Source organism: Sciurus carolinensis, chromosome 8 (assembly GCF_902686445.1).
Source record: "Sciurus carolinensis chromosome 8, mSciCar1.2, whole genome shotgun sequence".
In the NCBI taxonomy this organism is placed as follows: domain Eukaryota; kingdom Metazoa; phylum Chordata; class Mammalia; order Rodentia; family Sciuridae; genus Sciurus; species Sciurus carolinensis.
In genome coordinates, this window is record NC_062220.1 from 64,467,583 (window position 1) to 64,487,398 (window position 19,816).

At 37.6% G+C, this 19,816-nt stretch overlaps 1 protein-coding gene across 1 annotated transcript in view; it reads right to left on the reverse strand.

Annotated features, from left to right (window-relative positions):
* Window positions 1-3,858: 3,858 nt before the first annotated feature.
* The window catches only part of Slc26a5 (solute carrier family 26 member 5), a 52,558-nt gene continuing 36,600 nt past the window's right edge, over window positions 3,859-19,816 (reverse strand). The window contains exons 10-20 of the mRNA XM_047561193.1: window positions 14,300-14,447; window positions 13,217-13,330; window positions 12,333-12,410; window positions 11,575-11,670; window positions 11,273-11,379; window positions 9,546-9,615; window positions 7,889-7,981; window positions 6,742-6,849; window positions 5,912-6,112; window positions 5,102-5,156; window positions 3,859-4,192 (exon numbers count right to left, since the gene is read on the reverse strand). Of these exons, the coding sequence (XP_047417149.1) occupies window positions 3,999-4,192; window positions 5,102-5,156; window positions 5,912-6,112; window positions 6,742-6,849; window positions 7,889-7,981; window positions 9,546-9,615; window positions 11,273-11,379; window positions 11,575-11,670; window positions 12,333-12,410; window positions 13,217-13,330; window positions 14,300-14,447 (1,264 nt within the window). The 3' untranslated portion in view covers window positions 3,859-3,998. The remainder of the gene's footprint in view (window positions 4,193-5,101; window positions 5,157-5,911; window positions 6,113-6,741; window positions 6,850-7,888; window positions 7,982-9,545; window positions 9,616-11,272; window positions 11,380-11,574; window positions 11,671-12,332; window positions 12,411-13,216; window positions 13,331-14,299; window positions 14,448-19,816) is intronic.

Consider the following 19,816-nt stretch of genomic DNA (forward strand, 5'->3'; position numbering starts at 1 on the left):
CATGCACAAAGATAAGGTCCCCCCCCCACCCCCCCCACATATCCTTCCCTCATTTCCCTCCCACATTCCCACACAAGGGCACAGCCCCCATTCCCCAACACACAGAAAAACACTCCTATACTCCAGGGCAGATTCTTTGGGTTTGCTACCTTCATGCACATAGTAGGGCAGATTTCATTTTCTCAAACACAGGCAAATACCTACTTTCTCTGCTAAACAGGTAAGCTACAGGATCAAACCACATGGAATGTATATTTTAGACATTACCTAAAAACTGCAAAATGAGCTACTCCCAGGGATTGAAGAGGATCAACATCTCACTGATTTCTAGGCCCCACACCAGATGATACTGGCAATTGGGATCCCACTCTTAATTACCATATGCTTTTACAGAGTCAGTGTTCATAACATGCATTGGAATTTTCTTGGCCCTGGACTGTGATTGTTTTCAAATATATTCCATTCATCCATAATGCAGAGGTCAATCACTGTTATAGTGTGCAGGATTTGAGAAAGACAAAAGATTTCTCTTTATGAGACCTTCCTGAAAATGGGGTTTCCCCATACTGCCATAAAATAAGGCTACTCTAGGCTCTATTACTGTTAATGTAGACAATGCCCATTTTGATAGGGCAATATGAATCTGAGTTTAAATCAAGGCTGAAAACCATAGTCAGACATACAATAATAGCTATTAATGCCCCAGAACAAATGAGTGAGTTTACATATTAATTCCTTGAAAGAAGACTATGAACAAAAAAAGGTCAGAACATTTTCTACTATGTGAAAAATTCCAGGTAAAGCATTCAGACATATTTACATATAGATATTTTCTGAAACACTATTGGATGCATTCTAAAATAAAAATATATTTTCCCACTTTCAGTAAGTGCTTTTTATGTATATGATGTCCCTGCATTCAAACAATTCAAAAATAAAAGAACAGAAAAGTAAAATATAAACATGTAAGCTACTACCAAATATTTTGTACACTGTTTATTAGCCACTAGGATGATGGACATTGTCCACATTATCTACTGTGCAGGTGGCATCTGTTGAAGACTGGTGCTAAAGAATAAGCAATGAAGTCTTCTATAATATTGTTTAAATCTTTAAACTCTACTTAAAATGCTGAAATGATGTGGGTCATTTTATAAAAGTTTCTAGTATAAACAGAAGTTCTACAACTACATGCTCTTTCAGAAGGCAGTCTGTGTCTGAATGCAGATGTATCTGATCTTGTGTATAATGATTGCAAAGGAAATAACTGGATATGAATCTAAATTCATTCTAAGTCAAGATAAAGAACTGATTAGAAGGGAAGGCTCTACTTTGGATCAAATTAGTATACTCACTGAGAAACCTAACATATTATACTAACAATTCTATTAGGGTCTGACCACTTTCCTTCTGGTAGTTCTTCATGAAAACTGAAACAATGAGGAAGTAAGAAAACAGAAAAAGACTATTACCAGGAACTCTTAGCAGAGAAGCTTCAGACAGGTTGGCTAATGCCTGTGCTTCATGAGGAGGTAATTAGATACTAAAAAGAACTCTTAAGTGCAAGAACTACTGATGACTAATTACTTAAATGCCTAGTCCCCTGACCTCTGAACATTCCACATTTCTGTATTAACTATAAAAGTATGACAGATCATTAATTAATAATAGTTATCAACTTCTAAGGAAGATATTAGTTATACCTGGGCGTTAGCTTTCTTAAAAACCATGGTCTTTGAGGCTACTTCACTATTAACAACAACACTTCTAGGGAATCCTATTAGCCACAGTTGTGACAATGGAGCATCATAAAGAAAATGATGATGTGAAACACATTAAAACTAACAAAATTCACAAGACTACAATAATGCTAAAAAAGAAATCTATAAAAATCCTAATTTGCCACCATCTAGTAAACCAATTCCTTACTTTAAAGTTGATAATTAAATGGAAATAAAGCATTTATCCTGCCTTTCCTATAAGAACTGTATTTAAAGATGATCAAATTGTTCCAAGTTGAGGGAAAACTATAGGTTACATAAATTAACCAACTAATAAATACAGAAGAAATGAGAACTGCAAAAAATTTCACAAACAATACAATTACTGATTTAGGCAAGGATTATCACTTGATGTTACAATTTCTGGTTCAGTTGTTAGTGGAGAACTAGACATTGATTTAATGTGAAAGAAGCATCGTGTGTATCAAACTTGTCTCAAATGGGAAAATCAATAGGAGGACCAGACTGTCATGCTGATCCAATGATCTATATTAATACTGTTAGTGGCAGGTGAATGTCTTGGTCAGCTTTTTTGCGGCTGTAACTAAAGGACCCGAACAAAACAATTGTAGAGGAAGAAAAGTTTATTTTAGGGCTCATGGTTTCAGAGGTCTTAGTCTATAGAAGGCTAGCTCTATTCCTCAGGGCTTGAGATGAGGCTGAACATCATGGTGGGAGTGTGTGGCAGAGGGACGCAGCTCACATCATGATCAGAAGCAGAGAGAGGTCTCCGCTTGCCAGATACAAATGTATGCCTCAAAGTCACACCCTACCACTTTGGTTACCTCTCAGTTAATCTCTTTCAGGGCATTAATTCGCTGATTGGGTTAAGACTCTCACAACCCAATCATTTCTCCTCTGAACCTTCTTGCATTGTCTCACATGTGAGCTTTTGAGAGACACCTCACATGCAAACCATAACAGTGAACTAGATATTATATTTTCTGATGTGATGCACAATTAAGCATGGATCTTATCTACGATATATCTATCATATCTATGTTTAACTCAAATCCATGAGCCTTCAGATGGAACTTTCAGACTGCAGGTAGTATAGGGAATAGAGAAACAAACTAAACAACACAGTGAAAAAACTAGACAAACTCACAAGACATGAATTTTGTTTTTGTAGTGCTGGGATTGGACCCAGGAGTACTTTGCTACTGAGCTATATATCTTCATCCTTCTTAACTTCTTACTTTAAAACAGGGTCTTACTAAGTTATTGAGGCTGGTCTCAAACTCAGGATCCTGCTGCCTCAGCTTCTCAAGTTGCTGGAATTACAAGCAAGTGCTATCAAGCCTGGCCACGAGATGGAATGTTAGAAGACAACTTTTCCCCAGTCTTTTTAACAAGTAAATGTCGTGAAAAAAAGCAACCATGCTAGATCAAAAAAAGATTTAAGGGATATGAACAGGTACAATGTAAAAATCACAGAATGAATATACCAGTTTGGACAAACCAACTGCAATTTTGGGGACAACAAAAAAATTTATAGTCTGAGGTAAAAACGTTCTGGAATAGAAAGTGGAGATTGCTGACAAAAATGACTATAAAACACTAGGTAGATATGATCTTATTTTTGTTAAAAATGTGAATATATATGCATAGAAAAAAATCCAGAAGGATATGCATTAAGCTGTTAATAGTGGCCATCTCTGAGAGGAGGTAATACAATGTTTTTATTTTCCTAGTTTTGCTTATCTACTTTTTTCCAAAATGTTCACAACGCACTTACATCTCTTCTGTAATGAGGAAATGTCATTTTAAAACAAGAACTTCTAGAAAATTGTGGATTTCGTCTTCTAAAGGTAACTGATTATAGACAATCTGTAGCCAAACAAGTACAAAATCAAGGAACCACTACCCATCTGGTGACAGCATATTCTATTTGTCAGTAAAGTACTTAAATGAAATAAATTTTTAAGTGCTTGGCTTGCAGAGATAATACTAAAATGTAACAGAAATATCACTGCACAAAAAAGCACAGGTCAATTATCTTTGAATTATTCAATCAAAAAAAAAAAAAAAAAAAAAAAAAAAACACCCACAAGAAAGATACATCATGCTACGCGTCATTCACCCTCCAAATCAAGCTGTAACTACTAATATTTACTCTTAGGGGAAAAAATATAGATCCTAGTATTTGAAAGTGTAAATTAGGAATTTCTCAACAGAGGCATGCATCCCAGACCCATCCCAGGCCAAGGTCCTCATCTATGCTTCAGGCGTTGTAGGAGTGGCATTGGGCTCCAGATCCTCCTGGGGAGGGGGAACTGAGGCTTCTTGTTCAGCAAGTGCCTCTCGGACTTGGCTGCCTAAAACTGCATCATGGATGCTATAGAACAGCAGCTCCTTTAAGGCAGGATTTTCGAAAAATCTATTTTGAGTGAAGTCATTCACAACTTGCGCTATAAAAAGAACAGAAAATTATTCCGTGAATGCTATAGTACATCTCACTCCTATTCCTGTCTTTATTACATCACACCTCCAGACCCAGGAAACCATTTTATTTCTTCTTGTGTATTCATCCAGGATTTCTCTATCCAAATATAAATATATATTTTCATTTTCTCCCTTTTTATTACCCAAAAGGTACATACTATATTATTCTGTACTATTTTTCTTGTTTTTTTTCCTCTACCACTACATGGTGCTCTATTGTATAGATCTACCTCAGTTTATTTAAATGGTCCCTTTTGTTCAACACTCAAGTTTTTCTAGTCTTCTGCTTTTATAGACAACGTTATGATGAACAACTATGTAGATATGCCATTTTGAATGTGTGCAGCATGAGTTTGCTGTGTTAAATAGCAAATACATCTGTAATTTTGATAGATAATTCTGGTCTGCCCTCCAAAGGGGCTGTTCCACTTCATACTTAGGCCTGTTACATGCCTATTTCTCCACCAGATGCCTGTGAAGCATGCTGTCACATTTTTTATTTTTGTCAACCTGACAGGTGAAAAATTATGTTTTTAGGCAGATTGCATTTTCAAGTACTGTTTAACCAAAATATAATATAAAATAAATAGCAAAGTATTCCAAAACCATTGGATGGAAAAACAACCAGAATGATTTTATAAAATGCTTATGGCAGCCATTAAATACTAAACAATGGTTTATCAGCTCCTTCCCTCCAACTCCTGTTCAGAGATTTGAATGCCTGTGACTAATTTCAAAGCTGGCTTTACAGTGACTTTTGAAAAGAATGATTTTCATTTTTATAAAAAAAATTAAATTACAGGAAAAATTGTAAAGGCAGTTCTTAAAGAAAACTAAAATGTTAAAACATTTCCCCTTCCTAAAGGTATACTCACCACTGCATCCTGCTAAATACACATAAATACCGACGTCTCCATATTCTTTTACAATCTGTAATAATGTTGAAATAAAGATTAGTTTCTCTTGACTCTGTGCCAGATGCAAGTAATTTTCTATCAATATTTAAGGGCTACGAGACACTAATTCACTCTTTGAGCTACTTAGCTTCAATATTTATGCCTTATTGAGCTAATCACTTAAAAGTAATTCTGTATTTCTTTTTGTACCAAAAATATTGTTTTACTTAGGTGTAATAAATGTATTATGGTAATGATTTTTTTTAGAAAGAGATAGATACTGAAATATTTACAGATGATGTGATAACTCAGTTGTGCTTCAAAATGAGAGAACAGAAAGTGGGTGTCAGGTATAAATGAAATCAGATTGGTCAAACTGTTAACTGTTGAAGCAGAGTGATGGGGATTCATTATATTGTGCTCTTTATTTTATTTTATTTATTTTTTGGTACCGGGGATTGAACTCCAGGGCACTCAACCCCTGAGCCACATCCCCAGTACTATTTTGTAGTTTAGAGACAGGATCTCACTGAGTTGCTTAGCGCCTCCCTTTTGCTGAAGCTGGCTTTGAACTTGCAATCCTCCTGCTTCAGCTTCCAGAGCAGCTGGGATTGCAGGTGTGTACCTCCACATCCAGTTTTCACTTTTGTATGTTTATTTTCCATAACCAGAAGTTGAAAAAACAACAAAAAGAATTTTAAGAGCTGAAAAGGGACTCTCATCAGTTTTCTGATGTGGCTGATAGAGACAGTGGACATATAGAAATGACGTGGTTAAGGCGATGCTCACCCCTGCCAGAGTTTTCACTCCCACAGAATCGATAAAATTGACTTGAGTAAAATCCAGGATGATGGTGTGAACATTATCCCCTGGTGGCATAAATCTCTGCAATTCTTCAGGAAAAGTGTTTTTGGTGACTATTGGGGGATATTTTACTTCATCATCCTCTTCTTCAGGCTTGGTTCCATCTTCTCCATCTACTTCTGCATCCTATGTCAAAAGTGAAACCAACCCAGAATTCTATGAACAACTCACATTTTTGGTTGTGAGAAAGAATTATAATGGAAAATAAGCCCTTATATTCTCAAGTCATAGATTATGTAAGATCCCTTCTAAAATATTTATCATTCCAGCCTCAAAATGACAAAAAGGGGTGTGTACATAATACTTAGTTTTAATTCAGTTTCTTTTCATCTCTTCCTTTTTTTTATTGGTTCAATAAAATCTACACTCCTTGGTCATCCTCTTCATTTCCCTCACTTCTAAAATAAAGTTCCATTAACTTCAGCATGACAAGTCACAAATTACCATCAGCCTGAACAGCAAAAACCTTTGAACTTCTTTACTATCAGCTAAATAAATCTGTGACAAAATATGAATGGTAAAATTTATTAAGGTACTGTGAGATTCTTAACTTTGCAAACAATATTTTTACTCCTTATTGCAGACACATCTTCAAACTGGCCTAATTCATAGTTTTAGTACATGAGATCCTTAGATGATTTCTAAGTTTTTCTATTTTAGTGACTTCATGCTGTGTATAGACTTCAACCATAAGAAAAAATGGGAGAACACTGCGGATCAAGAGAAAAGGGAAAATGACAATGAAAAGCACTCACCGCTTTGATCACAGTTGCATTGGCCATGTTTGCATTCCCAACTTCCTTGGCATACTTCCTCATGGCCTTTCTTCTTGCTCCCATTATGACTGCTGGGTTCACTCCAGTCTTTAAGAAGAGCAATACAAGCGAATCACTTCAAGGCTCCCAGAGACTTACCACATGTTATCATTCTTCCAATCTCCCCCATTTAACTCATTTCTATGACCGATTATCACTCCAACTCTTTTTTTTTTTTTTTTAGAATAGTGAAGATTTTTAATACTTTGGAATAACTGCTTAAAAGTTAAATGCACATATTAGTTACATCAAGTTAAATATTTGGGATTTTTGAAACCAATAATTTAGTCCAGATCACATAATTAATTTGTTTAAAAATCAACAATTTAGTATCTCAGTTCACATCTGACATTCCTATTTTATTTTTACAATGATAATATTTTGATTAGTAATTAAATATAATAGAGAAAAATATGTCTTTCTTGGGGTTTACAGCAAGGTCATCATGATTTCTTTTTTTTTTAAATTTGTTCTAATTAGTTATACATGACAAAGGAATGCATTTTGACACACTGTACACCAAAGGAGCACAATTTCTCAATCCTCTGGCTGTACGTGGTGCAGCGTCACCCCAGTTTGTAATCATACAGGTATATAGTGTATCACCTCAACTCTTATTCTATCTCTCCCTCAGATGTCCTGAGCTACTCCCTAAGAAAACATTAGTAGCCTTTCTTAGTCTTTATTCAAGATAACTAGTTTCATGTGTTGATGGGCAGGATAGGGTTGAGTTTCAGTCAAGACCAAAGGAACTCACATGATCCCCAAAATAAGAAATCTAAGACTATTGTTTTCACTTTCTTTTGTTAAATGTTTTCCCAAAATGTAACATATACATATGACTAGAGAGAATGAATACTGGTAATGGTTGCACAACAATGTGAATGTACCCACTGGGTTGTACACTTGAAAATGCTTATTGTGGTATATTTTATGTTATGTATATTTTGCCACAGTTTAAAAGGGAGGGGAGGTAGAGGAGAAAATAGTCTAATATTATACACTGGGACATTTAAGTGACCTCCCATTCCTGCCAATCCACACATCCCCTCCCCAGAAAGGATCACTCTAATTTCTTGTGACTCACCTTTCTTTTTAATGCGTTGCTATATAAGTCACTATTTGCATAGTAAATGGGGGCATTTATTTGGAATATTTTAATTCCAGGAATTTCTTTCACCTGAGAAATAAAATATTAGTGAATTTAACACCTGGATATATTTCAGAATCAAAACTGCAATTGTCTGCCTCCTCCAATACAAAAATGAATAGAGACGCTGGGAATGGCCCTCTTAAGTGTGTGTGGATAAAATGTATCAAATCAGGCTGAGAAAAAAGGTTTTTAAAAAAATATTTTTATTAGTGCATTTTAGTTACACATAATAGTGGTGTTCATTTTGATATATTCATAGATGAATATAACATTATTTGCTCCATTTTAATCCTCAATACTTCCCTTTCCCATCTCTCCTTTTTCGTATAACTATAATGCAACAATTTAAAAACAATAAATAAAAGGAAGAAAAGAGGGGTGGGAGGGGTGGGGGGAAGGGAAAAAAATAACAGAATGAATCAAACAACATTACCCTATGTAAATTTATGATTACACAAATGGTATGCCTTGACTCCATGTACAAATAGAGAAACAACATGTATCCCATTTGTTTACAATAAAAAAAAAATCTATCAAATTAGGAATCACGTTAAAAAAAAAAAAAAGGAAGAAAAAAATTTTGAGGCAGGGTCTCTATGTTGCCCAGGCTGGTCTCTAATTCCTGGGCTCAAGCAATCTGCTTGCCTCAGCCTCCTGAGTATCTGGGACCATAGGTATGTGCTTCCATGCCCTTCTTTTAAGTCTTTAAAAATGTTCATCTTCTCATTTCTCTTGCAATCTGTCTTTGTCTCATTTTTACCATTAAACACACAAACAAAGAAGGAACTGAAAATCATTCAAAAAGAGAAAAGAAAATGGATAGGAGGGGGAATTGCAGCCAGATGGGGAGAAGCAGTTTCACAAAGGGAACAGAGGTTGGCACTGGTATGAACCACACACTGCGGGAAGGAACCAATGTGGACACAGGTAACATAGATGGTCTGTTTTACAGAGAAGCCTCAAGGAGGAAGTCTAGATGCAGTTTGGAAATGAGTAATTCACCACATAATTTTCTGGAATGAGGAAAAAAAGAGCAACCCTAACACCAGGATTATTTCTTAATACTGTTATAGTAAGTCTGAGAATTTCTTCCCAAGCAGGAAAAAAAATAGTTTTAAAAGATTGTTTTAAAAATGTTTTTGAGGTTCCACTAGAGAAAATAACCTTCATAATCAAGGGAACTTGAAGTCATACTTTTACTCATTAAAAATGAAATGGGAGAATTCCAGAGCCCTAGATTTTACACAGTTAAAATTAGTATTTTAACATCAGTTTAAAACTATCAAAAGAAAGTCATACACATATAAACCATTCTCCCACTTTCCCATTTTGTAAATGTATACTTTAATCCAAGTAATATATGTTTAGCCTCATCAAAAGTGAGGAAATGTAAGTGTTAGGAAGCTGAGTCATTAATGCACGGTATAAACTATAAAACTGAATCCTGACAGTAAGTTAAAGCTTGGGATTTTCACTTTGACCACTATATCTCCCTCCCCTTCATCCCTGGTTTTGTCCTGGGCAAAAATACTGCTTAGCCAGTCACATCACACTCTTACAATTTTTAAAAATGTTTTTTAAAAGGTCCTACCTCCTCATATGCGTCTATGTCGATATACACGTCAGTGTCAGGAAGCTGTCCCAGGACTTTGTAGCTTGGACTGGAATGGAGAGCATGTTAAAGCCTACTGTGCGGAGGGGCAGTGTGTGCTTAGACATGACAGCGTGGATTTGCTAGCGCATTCAGAAATACATGATCCATACAAGGCGCCTTGTGGAAGGGCTCCTTACATATTCTCAGTGCCATTCCGTCCTCACATGAAGTGCGGTTGTGGGTCCACAGGGGGAAGTAGAGATCCCCCTAGCTAGGGGAGCTGGGCCTCAAAGGATGAGGAGTTCAGCAGGCAGAGGAGGAATGGGACTTCTGACCACCTGGAGTGCCCTGGTACTCCATTTCTGTGGGTCTAAATCCTACTGCTCCTAGCAAAGGCCAAGTCCTGACTATGTCCTTACTGAAAACAGGAGTAAGGAAGTCTCTTTCCATAAACAAAACACTGATTAAGAATCAGCTTCTGGATTCACAAAAATGAAAGTTTAAGTCATGATCCCACCACATACTGTGATCTTGATAAAGTTATCCAATCACTTTAGGAATCAGTGTCCACGTCTGTGAAATGAGGGTATTAATAGTCGTCAGATTGTAAGGATGAAATGACATAAAGCATTCATCTTTGCACAGTACTGCCATTACTTCATTGTCATTATTAACATCATCACTGTTACTGTGGTCTGTGATCCTTAGGAGAATGCAACCTTTTTGAAGGGCAGGACCATGTCTTATTTACTGCAATATCCTGAAATCCTGAAAGGTTACTATGTCCCTGGAAACACAGTAGACCCTCAGCAAATAGCTACTCGATGAAGTTTATAATTATTTTAATATGTTTTATAACACAAACTAAGCTGTAAGCTCTTTGGGGGCAGAAAGTAAACCCCTGTTACACATTTAATACATGTAGTTTTAGCATGGAAGAGGCCATTAGAGTTATTTGCTGAATGATCAGAACAATTTGGTTGTCTTGTGACTATGTGCACTCTGAAGGAAACTTGAGTATTTGAACAAGCCAAAGCCAATGTATCTCTAGCCATCTCCTGGAAGAGTTCCCTAATCACAGAACTGAAGCCAGCTGAGTCACCAAGTATCCTGAGAACTGGTCTCCCAAACTCCGCCCTTCAAAAACCCAGCAAGATCCACCAACAAAGAACAAAACATACAAATTCAAACCTACTCAATTAACTAGGGATAAAGAGAATTAAACTCCTAAAAAAAAAAACTTACCCAACCTTAAAATTTATAGGAAACCATAAAATTCTGTTCATTAAAGAAAACAAACAACAGCATACTCTCAACTTGTAGACTGTAGCTAGTTAAAGGACACAGATTTTAAAAAAATTTTTTTTGGTGATGGGAATTGAAACCAGGGCCTTGTGCATGCTAAGCAAACATTCTACCACTGAGCTATGCACCCAAACCCCCCTAGATGTTTTTAAACCATGATGACGACCAAAGTTCTGGGGCAAAGAATTCCTATATGTACTAATAATATTTTTAATAAAAATAGGGAAAACTTCTTTTAGATAAAAATTGGCAACAGTGTTATTACATGGGATTCCTTCCTTCCTTCCTATGCTAATGATGGAACCCAGGACCTCAAACATGCTAAACCCACTTCCACCAATTCAAATTCAGCCTGTACTTTAAGTCGACATAGGAATCTCAGTCAGGACATTCACCCCCACTTCAGTCTGGGCACTCACCTCTGTGTTCTGTAAATCACAGTCAGCAAAGCAATGATCACTGCAGTGATCAAGCCGTAGTCCAATCCCAGGAACAAGGAGGACACGAATGTGGTGAGCCAGATAGTCTAAATAGAAGTCAGAAAGCTTTATGGGGAATCATGTTAAAAATTCCAGAAGAATTAAACATCCATGAGTTTTGTTCATCTTGCCTACCTGGGTACTGCCCATAACTAACCACATTAACATCTTTCCCACATTTTGATGAACTTTAGTAATAGTTGCTGCTATGACATATTAACCTAAGCATCTCCTTTACTTACCAGCTCTATCTTGCTGGTTCTCCAGAAAAAGGGGAGATCTGAGAACTGCATAAACATCCCTTTCAGATTGACGATCACAATGGCCGACAGCACAGCCTGAAACACAGCACATCCATCCATGCCTCTCTTCTTGTGTCCACAGAGCCCTGCTGCTGGGTCCTCACTGTCCACCTGCTGCCCCCGGCCCCCCACGTCTTCTCCCCACTGATTTCCTACATGGTGCTGATGGTAGCTTTGGAGCCATGGACACCTGGGTACTTAGCACATGGTTATCTAAAATGTGCCTGGAAAACCAGGTTTATATCCTATATGGTAGTCAAGAGGTTCGGAATTAAACAAGGTTTAATTAACTCAAGGATTTCACCCATGGTCTTCCTATTTAAGATTTTCTTTACATCGTTTCTGACCTCTCCTAGATTAAATAAATCAACACATAAATTTCTTACAAGTATAGGTCACCTCAGATTTTTAATGAAAGTATAAAGTCATAGAAGGTCAATGAGAGAAGGACCTTGGAGACTTCCCAGTTCAATCCCAGTTTGCAGATAAGTGAACTGAGACCAACAGGAGTTGAGATGGCTTTCTCAAGGTCCCAACTGCAAGTTGATTATAGAGCAGGCTCTTGCTTCTAGCCATGGCTCTTCTCATTCCTTTCTGCTATGATTACAGTAAAAACCCTTACCAGCCACAAAAACTTAAGACAAAGTAGCAAGATCTCTACACATGGAAAAACCTCACACCAAGACCACACTACAAACCTGGGGTAATGATTCAAAGAGGAATCCAGTGGCTAATATGACCAGCAGAATCATTAATGAGGCCAGACAACCTGCAAGCTGAATGAGAGAAGGCACAGAAAGGGACTTTTAGGAAACAAGAATAAAAGGCAGGGGATAGGTTGGTCTTATTCTTTCTACATCACTGTGGGAAAATCAAGAAAATATAGGTTAAAATAAGGCATCCAAACCATTATATAAACCTATAACCCTACCCTGTTTCCTCTTTGAAGTTGTGATTCTTCTTATAGCTTTTCAGCAGAAATGGAATACTTAAATATTCTTACTGAAAAGTTCTTGTAAGAGGTGGGAGAAAGATGTCTGGTACCAACCTGAGACTGACCAGGAACAGAAGAGTCCAAATAAGTGATTATATTCAATACAGTAGCCACTAGCTACCTGTGGCTACTTAATTTTTTTAAACTTAAAATCAAATAAAATTTTAAAAATTAGGTCTTGGTTCTACTAGCCACTTTTCAAGTTGCTAGGGGTTGCTGCATTGGATGGTGCAAATAATTGAACATTTCTATCACTGCAGAAAGTTCTTTTGGATGGTGCTGGCATCTTGCACACACTTAGTCTCAGATTTTAATGACAATGTTCCATGTCTGAACTTTGAGGTTTACTGGTAGCCAAGGGAGCAGTATATAACTTTCCGATTTAATTGGAGAATATACCTCTTTTTATAGATTCAGTTTTTGTGATTTGCTTCAACCAATCATTGCCTTTCTCTGATTCACTACACTGCTCACTGGAGCATGGGTCTGCAGGCAGAGTAGCTTTGTTTGGATTCAGAAGTGAATCAAGAGATTAACATTTAATTACCATCCCAAACATGAGTTCTTAGAGGCCTGTTGTATACCCACCTGTGTCTTCCCTCCGGTTCCCTCCTGAACAAGGCTTCGAGACAAGGAGCAAGAGATTGAAAAGGTCTGGAAAAGTGAGCCAATGGAATTGCATAGTCCCAGGGCAATGAGCTCCTTTTTCATGTGGAAGCAAAAACACAAAAGAGAAGGTCATTTTTCGGGGGTGGGGGGACATGTTAGTTCATTTAGCAAACATTCAGCAGTATAGCCTGTCTTTTCATTTTCTCTTCAGATACAATAATTTGTTTAGTTCACAATAGGAATTGTGGTATATTTTATGATAGGACAAAAACACTTTGAGTTATTATAATTTCTGTGATCCCCACCCCCTCCTTCTTCCCAAACATACTCTATACAGATAATACTTTAAAAGGAAATTTCAGTAAAAGGGAGAAAATACATTTGTTAAGAGAAAGTTCTTGATGTATGATTACTGGCATCATTTTGATACTGGGTTATTTCTCATCAACAAGTACATGCCAGTGTCTTCCTAGGACCAGTGAGTTCTGCTCTTGAACCACTGTAGGTATTTCTAGTTTGATGAAAGCATCTCATGTGACTGGGGGCATCTGGTCTCCCCTTAGAAATATATAAGGTGCTAAAGGAGACACTGTCGGGTCAAGATAGCTCATGGTGTTTGGATTACAGACCTCAAAAGTAGCTATGTTAAAAAAGAAGGCATCAAAGAGAATACTATGGAGTTTGGATGATTAATCATACGCCTAAAGTTTAATGAACAAATATAAACCTTCCTTTGGAGTGAAAATGGTTCTGGAGACATATTTAACTCCCAGGTTGTGGGCTTAAAGCCCACACAGGGATGACTTGGAGTATGGCAAACCTCGTGTCACCTTTGTAGCTGAACCCCGGTCCATGAGCTGAGGGAGGGCTCTGTACTTCAAGGTTTGGATATCTAATGCTCATAAATAATCATAGCGTTTAAGAAACACATGGTTCAAATACATCCATTAACAAAATAAAGGTTTTTCTACCAAGATAGAAATCTAGTTCATTTGCCTTCCAGGACAGAGCATGATGATTGCATACCACTGTGAAACGTCCGCAGGAAATGATGATCTTTACCTGATTGCCATCGACCTGGTAGCCATGTTTATTTGCCAAGGTCTTGGCCATTGAGATGGTCACTGAAAATCCAACGATGGCTATGGCAATGGCATCCACATACACGAGGTGGAAGAGGCTGGTGTCTGGATTGGCTGGAGGTAGTAGCCTGAAAAGCCAAGCTGACTTTAACTCAAGTGCTTTGATCACCAGGAAACCACTGGGAAACAAGAACATGACTGGAGGGGAGCACTAGAGAGGGGCAGTGTCTACAATGAGGTCATCGAGGCTCGGGTACTTGTCTACTCTGGGTTGGCAAAACAGAGGGCCCTACTTGACAGAGAGAGGTTCTTTCCAAGCCCAAACTGTAGAGTGCCAGTGCACTACCTGAATGGATTATCAGCAGAGATCAGAGGCTGTTTTTTTATTTATAAAGGAGTAACCTCATACCACATGGCACCCTGTTGGTAGGTGTAAATAAGACACAGAAAAAGGAAGAAGAGAGGGTCAGCAAAGCACTCAGTTTAAGACATTTAAACCAGTCTTGAGGTGGGGAGGATGTTGGAGGGACAAGGACTACCTCAGAGGAGAATTACTGTCATTGTAACATGATTCATTCCTCTTGCTGTTATTCAAGGTAAGGACTCCTAAGTCTGTTAACTCTTGCCATGTCATTGTCCCTTCAGTTCTAACATGGGAAAGGAGCAGGAGCCAGTTATACTCCTTGGATCTCGTCTAGGAATCCTGGGAATCTGGAGGAGCCAAAAGTGGAAAACTCCTGCACCCCACAATGGGAACCCGACTTTGGTCCATTCGTGTATTTTGGGACACTTGTCTCAATGAAACAGGATAAGGATTCCCTAAAATGGAAGGAGCAACAGGGATTTTCTAAGACATCCTGCTAAATAACAATCACTTAATGGAGACACAATAATATTATTATTATAAAACAACTATTTATTAAGTGCTCCCTTTATGCACTCTGTGAGGTATCATTATAATCTTGATTTTACACAAGTGGGAAAAATGAGGCATAGTGAGGTTAATTAAGCATCTTGTCCAAGACTAAACAGTTCTGCTAGTTACAACAAAACCAGGAAGAGCCTGTCTCTATCTATTTCTCTCACCATGCTATGCACAGTGATAGAAGGGACATTTCAAATTCTTGTGTAAGAAAAGGCAGGGGAGGAAGGGAAAGGAACTAATATCTGTTAAGGCTAGATCACATACTACATGTTTGATATAAGTCATCTCACTTATATCAAACAGTCACAACAGTCCTGTTCAAGAGGTACCACTATTATCCTAATAGGATAAAAAGAAGGATATTTTTAGATGTTAAGTGATTTTCCCAAGAGGGAGTAGAAAGTCAAATGCTGGGGGCCTGAATATCAAATTAGTTGTCTTTTTCCTGCCCTTTGCCACACAAGTGTTCACCAGAGGGAAGGCCTAGTGGCAGGTTTGGGCCTAAGGAATAAAAATGTAAGAAATGGATGTGTTTTGGAATGAGTTCAGGAAAGTAAACCCCAGCAGGTCCATTCCCATGACTGGGATCTTAAGAGTCAGTTGCCACGTTCTGGGCCCTAAAGTGTGTTTGGCTTAGGAATGTGTACCATTCCTCTCATTCTGGTAAGTGCTGGCAGCTTTTCCCATCTAGACGTGGAATCCATTTGCCTTCTTGCTGAACCTAAGCGGGCCTTCTGCTTTGCTCTGTCCAACAGAATGTGGTAAAAGAGATGCCACATGAGTGCCTAGAGAGGCTTGGCAAATTCTCTGCTCTTCTTTGTTGTTACCCTGAGCACCATGTAAACAGGTCTGGCTACCCTGCTGGGGACACCATGTGGAGAGAAGAGTCAGCCCCCAGATGGTCTCCACTTCAACTGAGGCAAGAAACATGTAAATGAAGCTCTCTTGGATCCTCCAGCACCTCTATAGATCCCATCCTATACAGAAGAATCATGAGCAAATTAATGACTGTCATTTTAAGACACTATTTCGGGGTGGTTTGTTATAAAGTAGCAGTAAGACTCACAAGTAAGAGGAAGAGTATGATTGTTTGCAGACGTGCAGGTAGATGAGTATTTGTTACCTGTCTGTTTGGGGCAAAGTTCCAGAAGGACAAAGTTTCTGGGTAATCAAGTTCCAGAATGGTAAAATGTTTTTGTTTGTTTGTGTTTAAAGTTTAGCTCTCACATATAAAATGAAAGCAATATACCTGGATATAGTACAACAGGGAAAGGCAGGCATTAAGTGGAAATTATGGTGACAAATTTTAAAGTATATTTTTAGAAGGAAAATTCAAAGTGTAAAAATTTTGCATTTAATCTAATTATTTGTAATGGGAAAGTGAATAGGGTTATCTATTTGATCTAATCAAAGACAAGTGTTTATCAGTGACTGACTGTGTTATAGATCCAGGTGTGAGGTAATGGAAATATGGACATCAGCAGACCAAGTTCTAGGTCCAGGTTGGGACTCCCAGAGTCACTAAAGCTCATTTGTGTCTCTCAAATATCACTTCCCTGGCCCTTAAAACAGTAACCCCAGTTCCTCCTATGCCTTACTTGACTTCTCTTGTTTTCAAAGCATTTCCCATTTTTTGCCTATTGATGGATTGTCTATATCCCTTAGAATATAAGCTCCACAAAAGCAAGAACTTTTAGCTTGTGTGTCTGTTTTTCTCTTTAATTGCCTGGTACATAACAAGCTTTCAATAAACAGATGTTCAATGGATAAGAATAAATGAACTTTTCTGTAAAATAGGGATAATAATGCATCTTGTCAATAGAGTTGCTGTATCAACTGAGATGGCAGATATACAAATATTTTATAAATTATAAGTCAAGGTTGAAAAGCAAGGCATTATTACTGTGCCATAGCTTTACTCTGAATCAATATAAGAGACATGTTCACTGATTTATTATTGTGAAGTTTACAGGTAGAGTGCAATCTTCCTCCTTCAACACTTGTTCTACGGGATGAGCTTTGGCTTAAAGAACATCCTTTGCTCCCTCTGCTTCCCAGGAGATCAGACAGGACTGGAAGGCAAGGCACGATGGAACATGGGAGATTTCCTCAATGTCCAACATCTGAGCAAATGCCTGACTGTTGGTTGGGAAGAGAGAAAGAGAAATAGAAATAGAAAGACAGGGACACACCTAGAGATTCAGAGAGGGTCAAAGTGGGATGAGCAGAGGTGGTAGTCATTCTTGCTCCTTCAAATACAGAAAGATTAACCAATGTTAAAAATGTAGAATAGGTAATATAGATGAAACACAGAAGTAAGCAGCATATGATTTGAAACTAGAAAACCCACAGCAATAGCAGATCTCAGAACTTCCAGTTAGACTGTCTTGAATGTGCACTGTGCAGGTCAGGGCTGCATGGGCTCTGAGCATGGTCTCCTGCCCTCTCACAGGTGCCCCGGGAGAAGTAGGGAGTACCATGTCCATCCTGGAAGGCAGGGACACTGAGGTATTGAGAGGATAGGTGACAAGTATGAGTTAGGTCTTTTGTTCTTAATTCCTGTGTCACTCAAGGAAATGTTTTAAAAACTCTCAAGGAAAACAAAAGTAAAAAGAAAAATCATTTCCCACTGTTGGTGGGATTGTAAAATGGTGCAATTGCTATGGAAAGCGGTATGTGGTTTCCTCAAAAATATAAAAATAAAACTATCATATTACCCAGTAACTCCACTTTGGGGTATATACCCAAAAGAATAGAGAACAGAATCTCAAAGACATATTTATGTATCAATGTTCATAGCAAGTACTATTTACAATAGCCGAATGGTAGAAGCAACACAAATGCTCACCAATGGATGAATGGAGAAACAAACACAGTATACATACAGTGGAATATTATTCAGCTTTAAAAAAGGAAGAAAATATTGTTATGTGCCACAACATGAATAAACCCTGAGGACATCATGCTAAGTGAAAACAAACAAACAAACAAAAACCAAATACTGTATGATTTCACTAACATGAGGTACCTAGAGTGGTCAAATTCATTGAACTAGAAAGATGAATGGTGGACACAATAGCCTCAACCAAAATAAAATACTTGGGAATCAATCTAACATAAGAGGTGAAAACCTCTACAATGAAAACTACAGAACACTAAAGAAAGAAATTGAAGAAGACCTTAGAAGATGGAAAGATCTCCAAAGCTCTTCAATAGGCAGAACTAATATTGTCAAAAAGGCCATACTACCAAAAGTGTTATACAGATTCAATGCAATTCCTATTAAAATCCCAGTGATATTCTTCATAGAACTAGAAAAAGCCATCATGAAATTCATTTGGAAAACTATGAGACCCAGAATAGCCAAGGCAATCTTTAGCAAGAAGAGTGAAGCAGAAGGCATCACAATATCAGACCTTAAACTATACTATAGAGCAATAGTATCAAAAATGGCATGGTATTGGTACCAACACAGACAGTTAGACCAATGATACAGAACAGAAGACACAGAGAAAAACCCACATAAATACAGTTATCTCATACTAGAAAAAGGTACCAAAAACATTCATTGGAGAAAAGACAGCCTCTTCAACAGATGGAGCTGGGAAAACTGAAAATCCATATGTAACAAAATGACATTAAACCTCTCTCTCTCACCCTGCACAAAAATCAACTTGAAGTGGATCAAAGACTTAGGCATTAGAACAGAGGCCCTGCACCTAATAGAAGAAAAAGTAGGCCCAAATCTTCATCATGTTGGTTTAGGACCTGACTTCCTTAACAAGACTTCTAAAGCACAAGAAATAAAATTAAGAACCAATAAATGGGAAGGATTCGAACTAAAAAGCTTCTTCTCAGCAAAGGAAACAATCAATAACGTGAAGAGAGAGCTACAGAATGGGAAAAAATCTTTACCACATGCACATCAGATACAGCACTAATCTCCAGGATATATAAAGAACTAAAAACATTTAACACCAAAAAAACAAATAACCTGATCAATAAATGGGCTAAGGAACTGAACAGATACTTCAACAGAAGAAATATGACCAATCAACAAACATAAAAAATGTTCATTATCTCTTGCAATTAGAGAAATGCAAATTAAAACTACACAGATTTCACCTCACTCCAGTCAGATTGGCAATTGTCAAGAATATAAGTAACAATGTTGGTAAGGATGTGGGTAAAAAGGTACACTCATACATTGCTGGTAGAACTGCAGACTGGCACAACCACTTTGGAAAGCAGTATGGAGCTTCCTCAGAAAACTTGGAATGGAACCACCATTTGACTCAGCTATCTCACTCCTTGGTTTATACCCAAAGGACTTAAAATCTGCATACTACAGTGATGCAGCCACATCTATTCACAATAGGTAAACTATGGAACCAAACTAGATGCTCTTCAACAGACGAATGAATGAAGAAAATGTGGTACATATACACAATGTAATATTACTCAGCCTTAAAGAAGAAGGAAATTATGGCATTTGCAGATAAATGGATGAACTAGAGAATATCATGTTATGTGAAATAAGCCAATCCCCAAAAACTAAAAACTAAAGGCCAA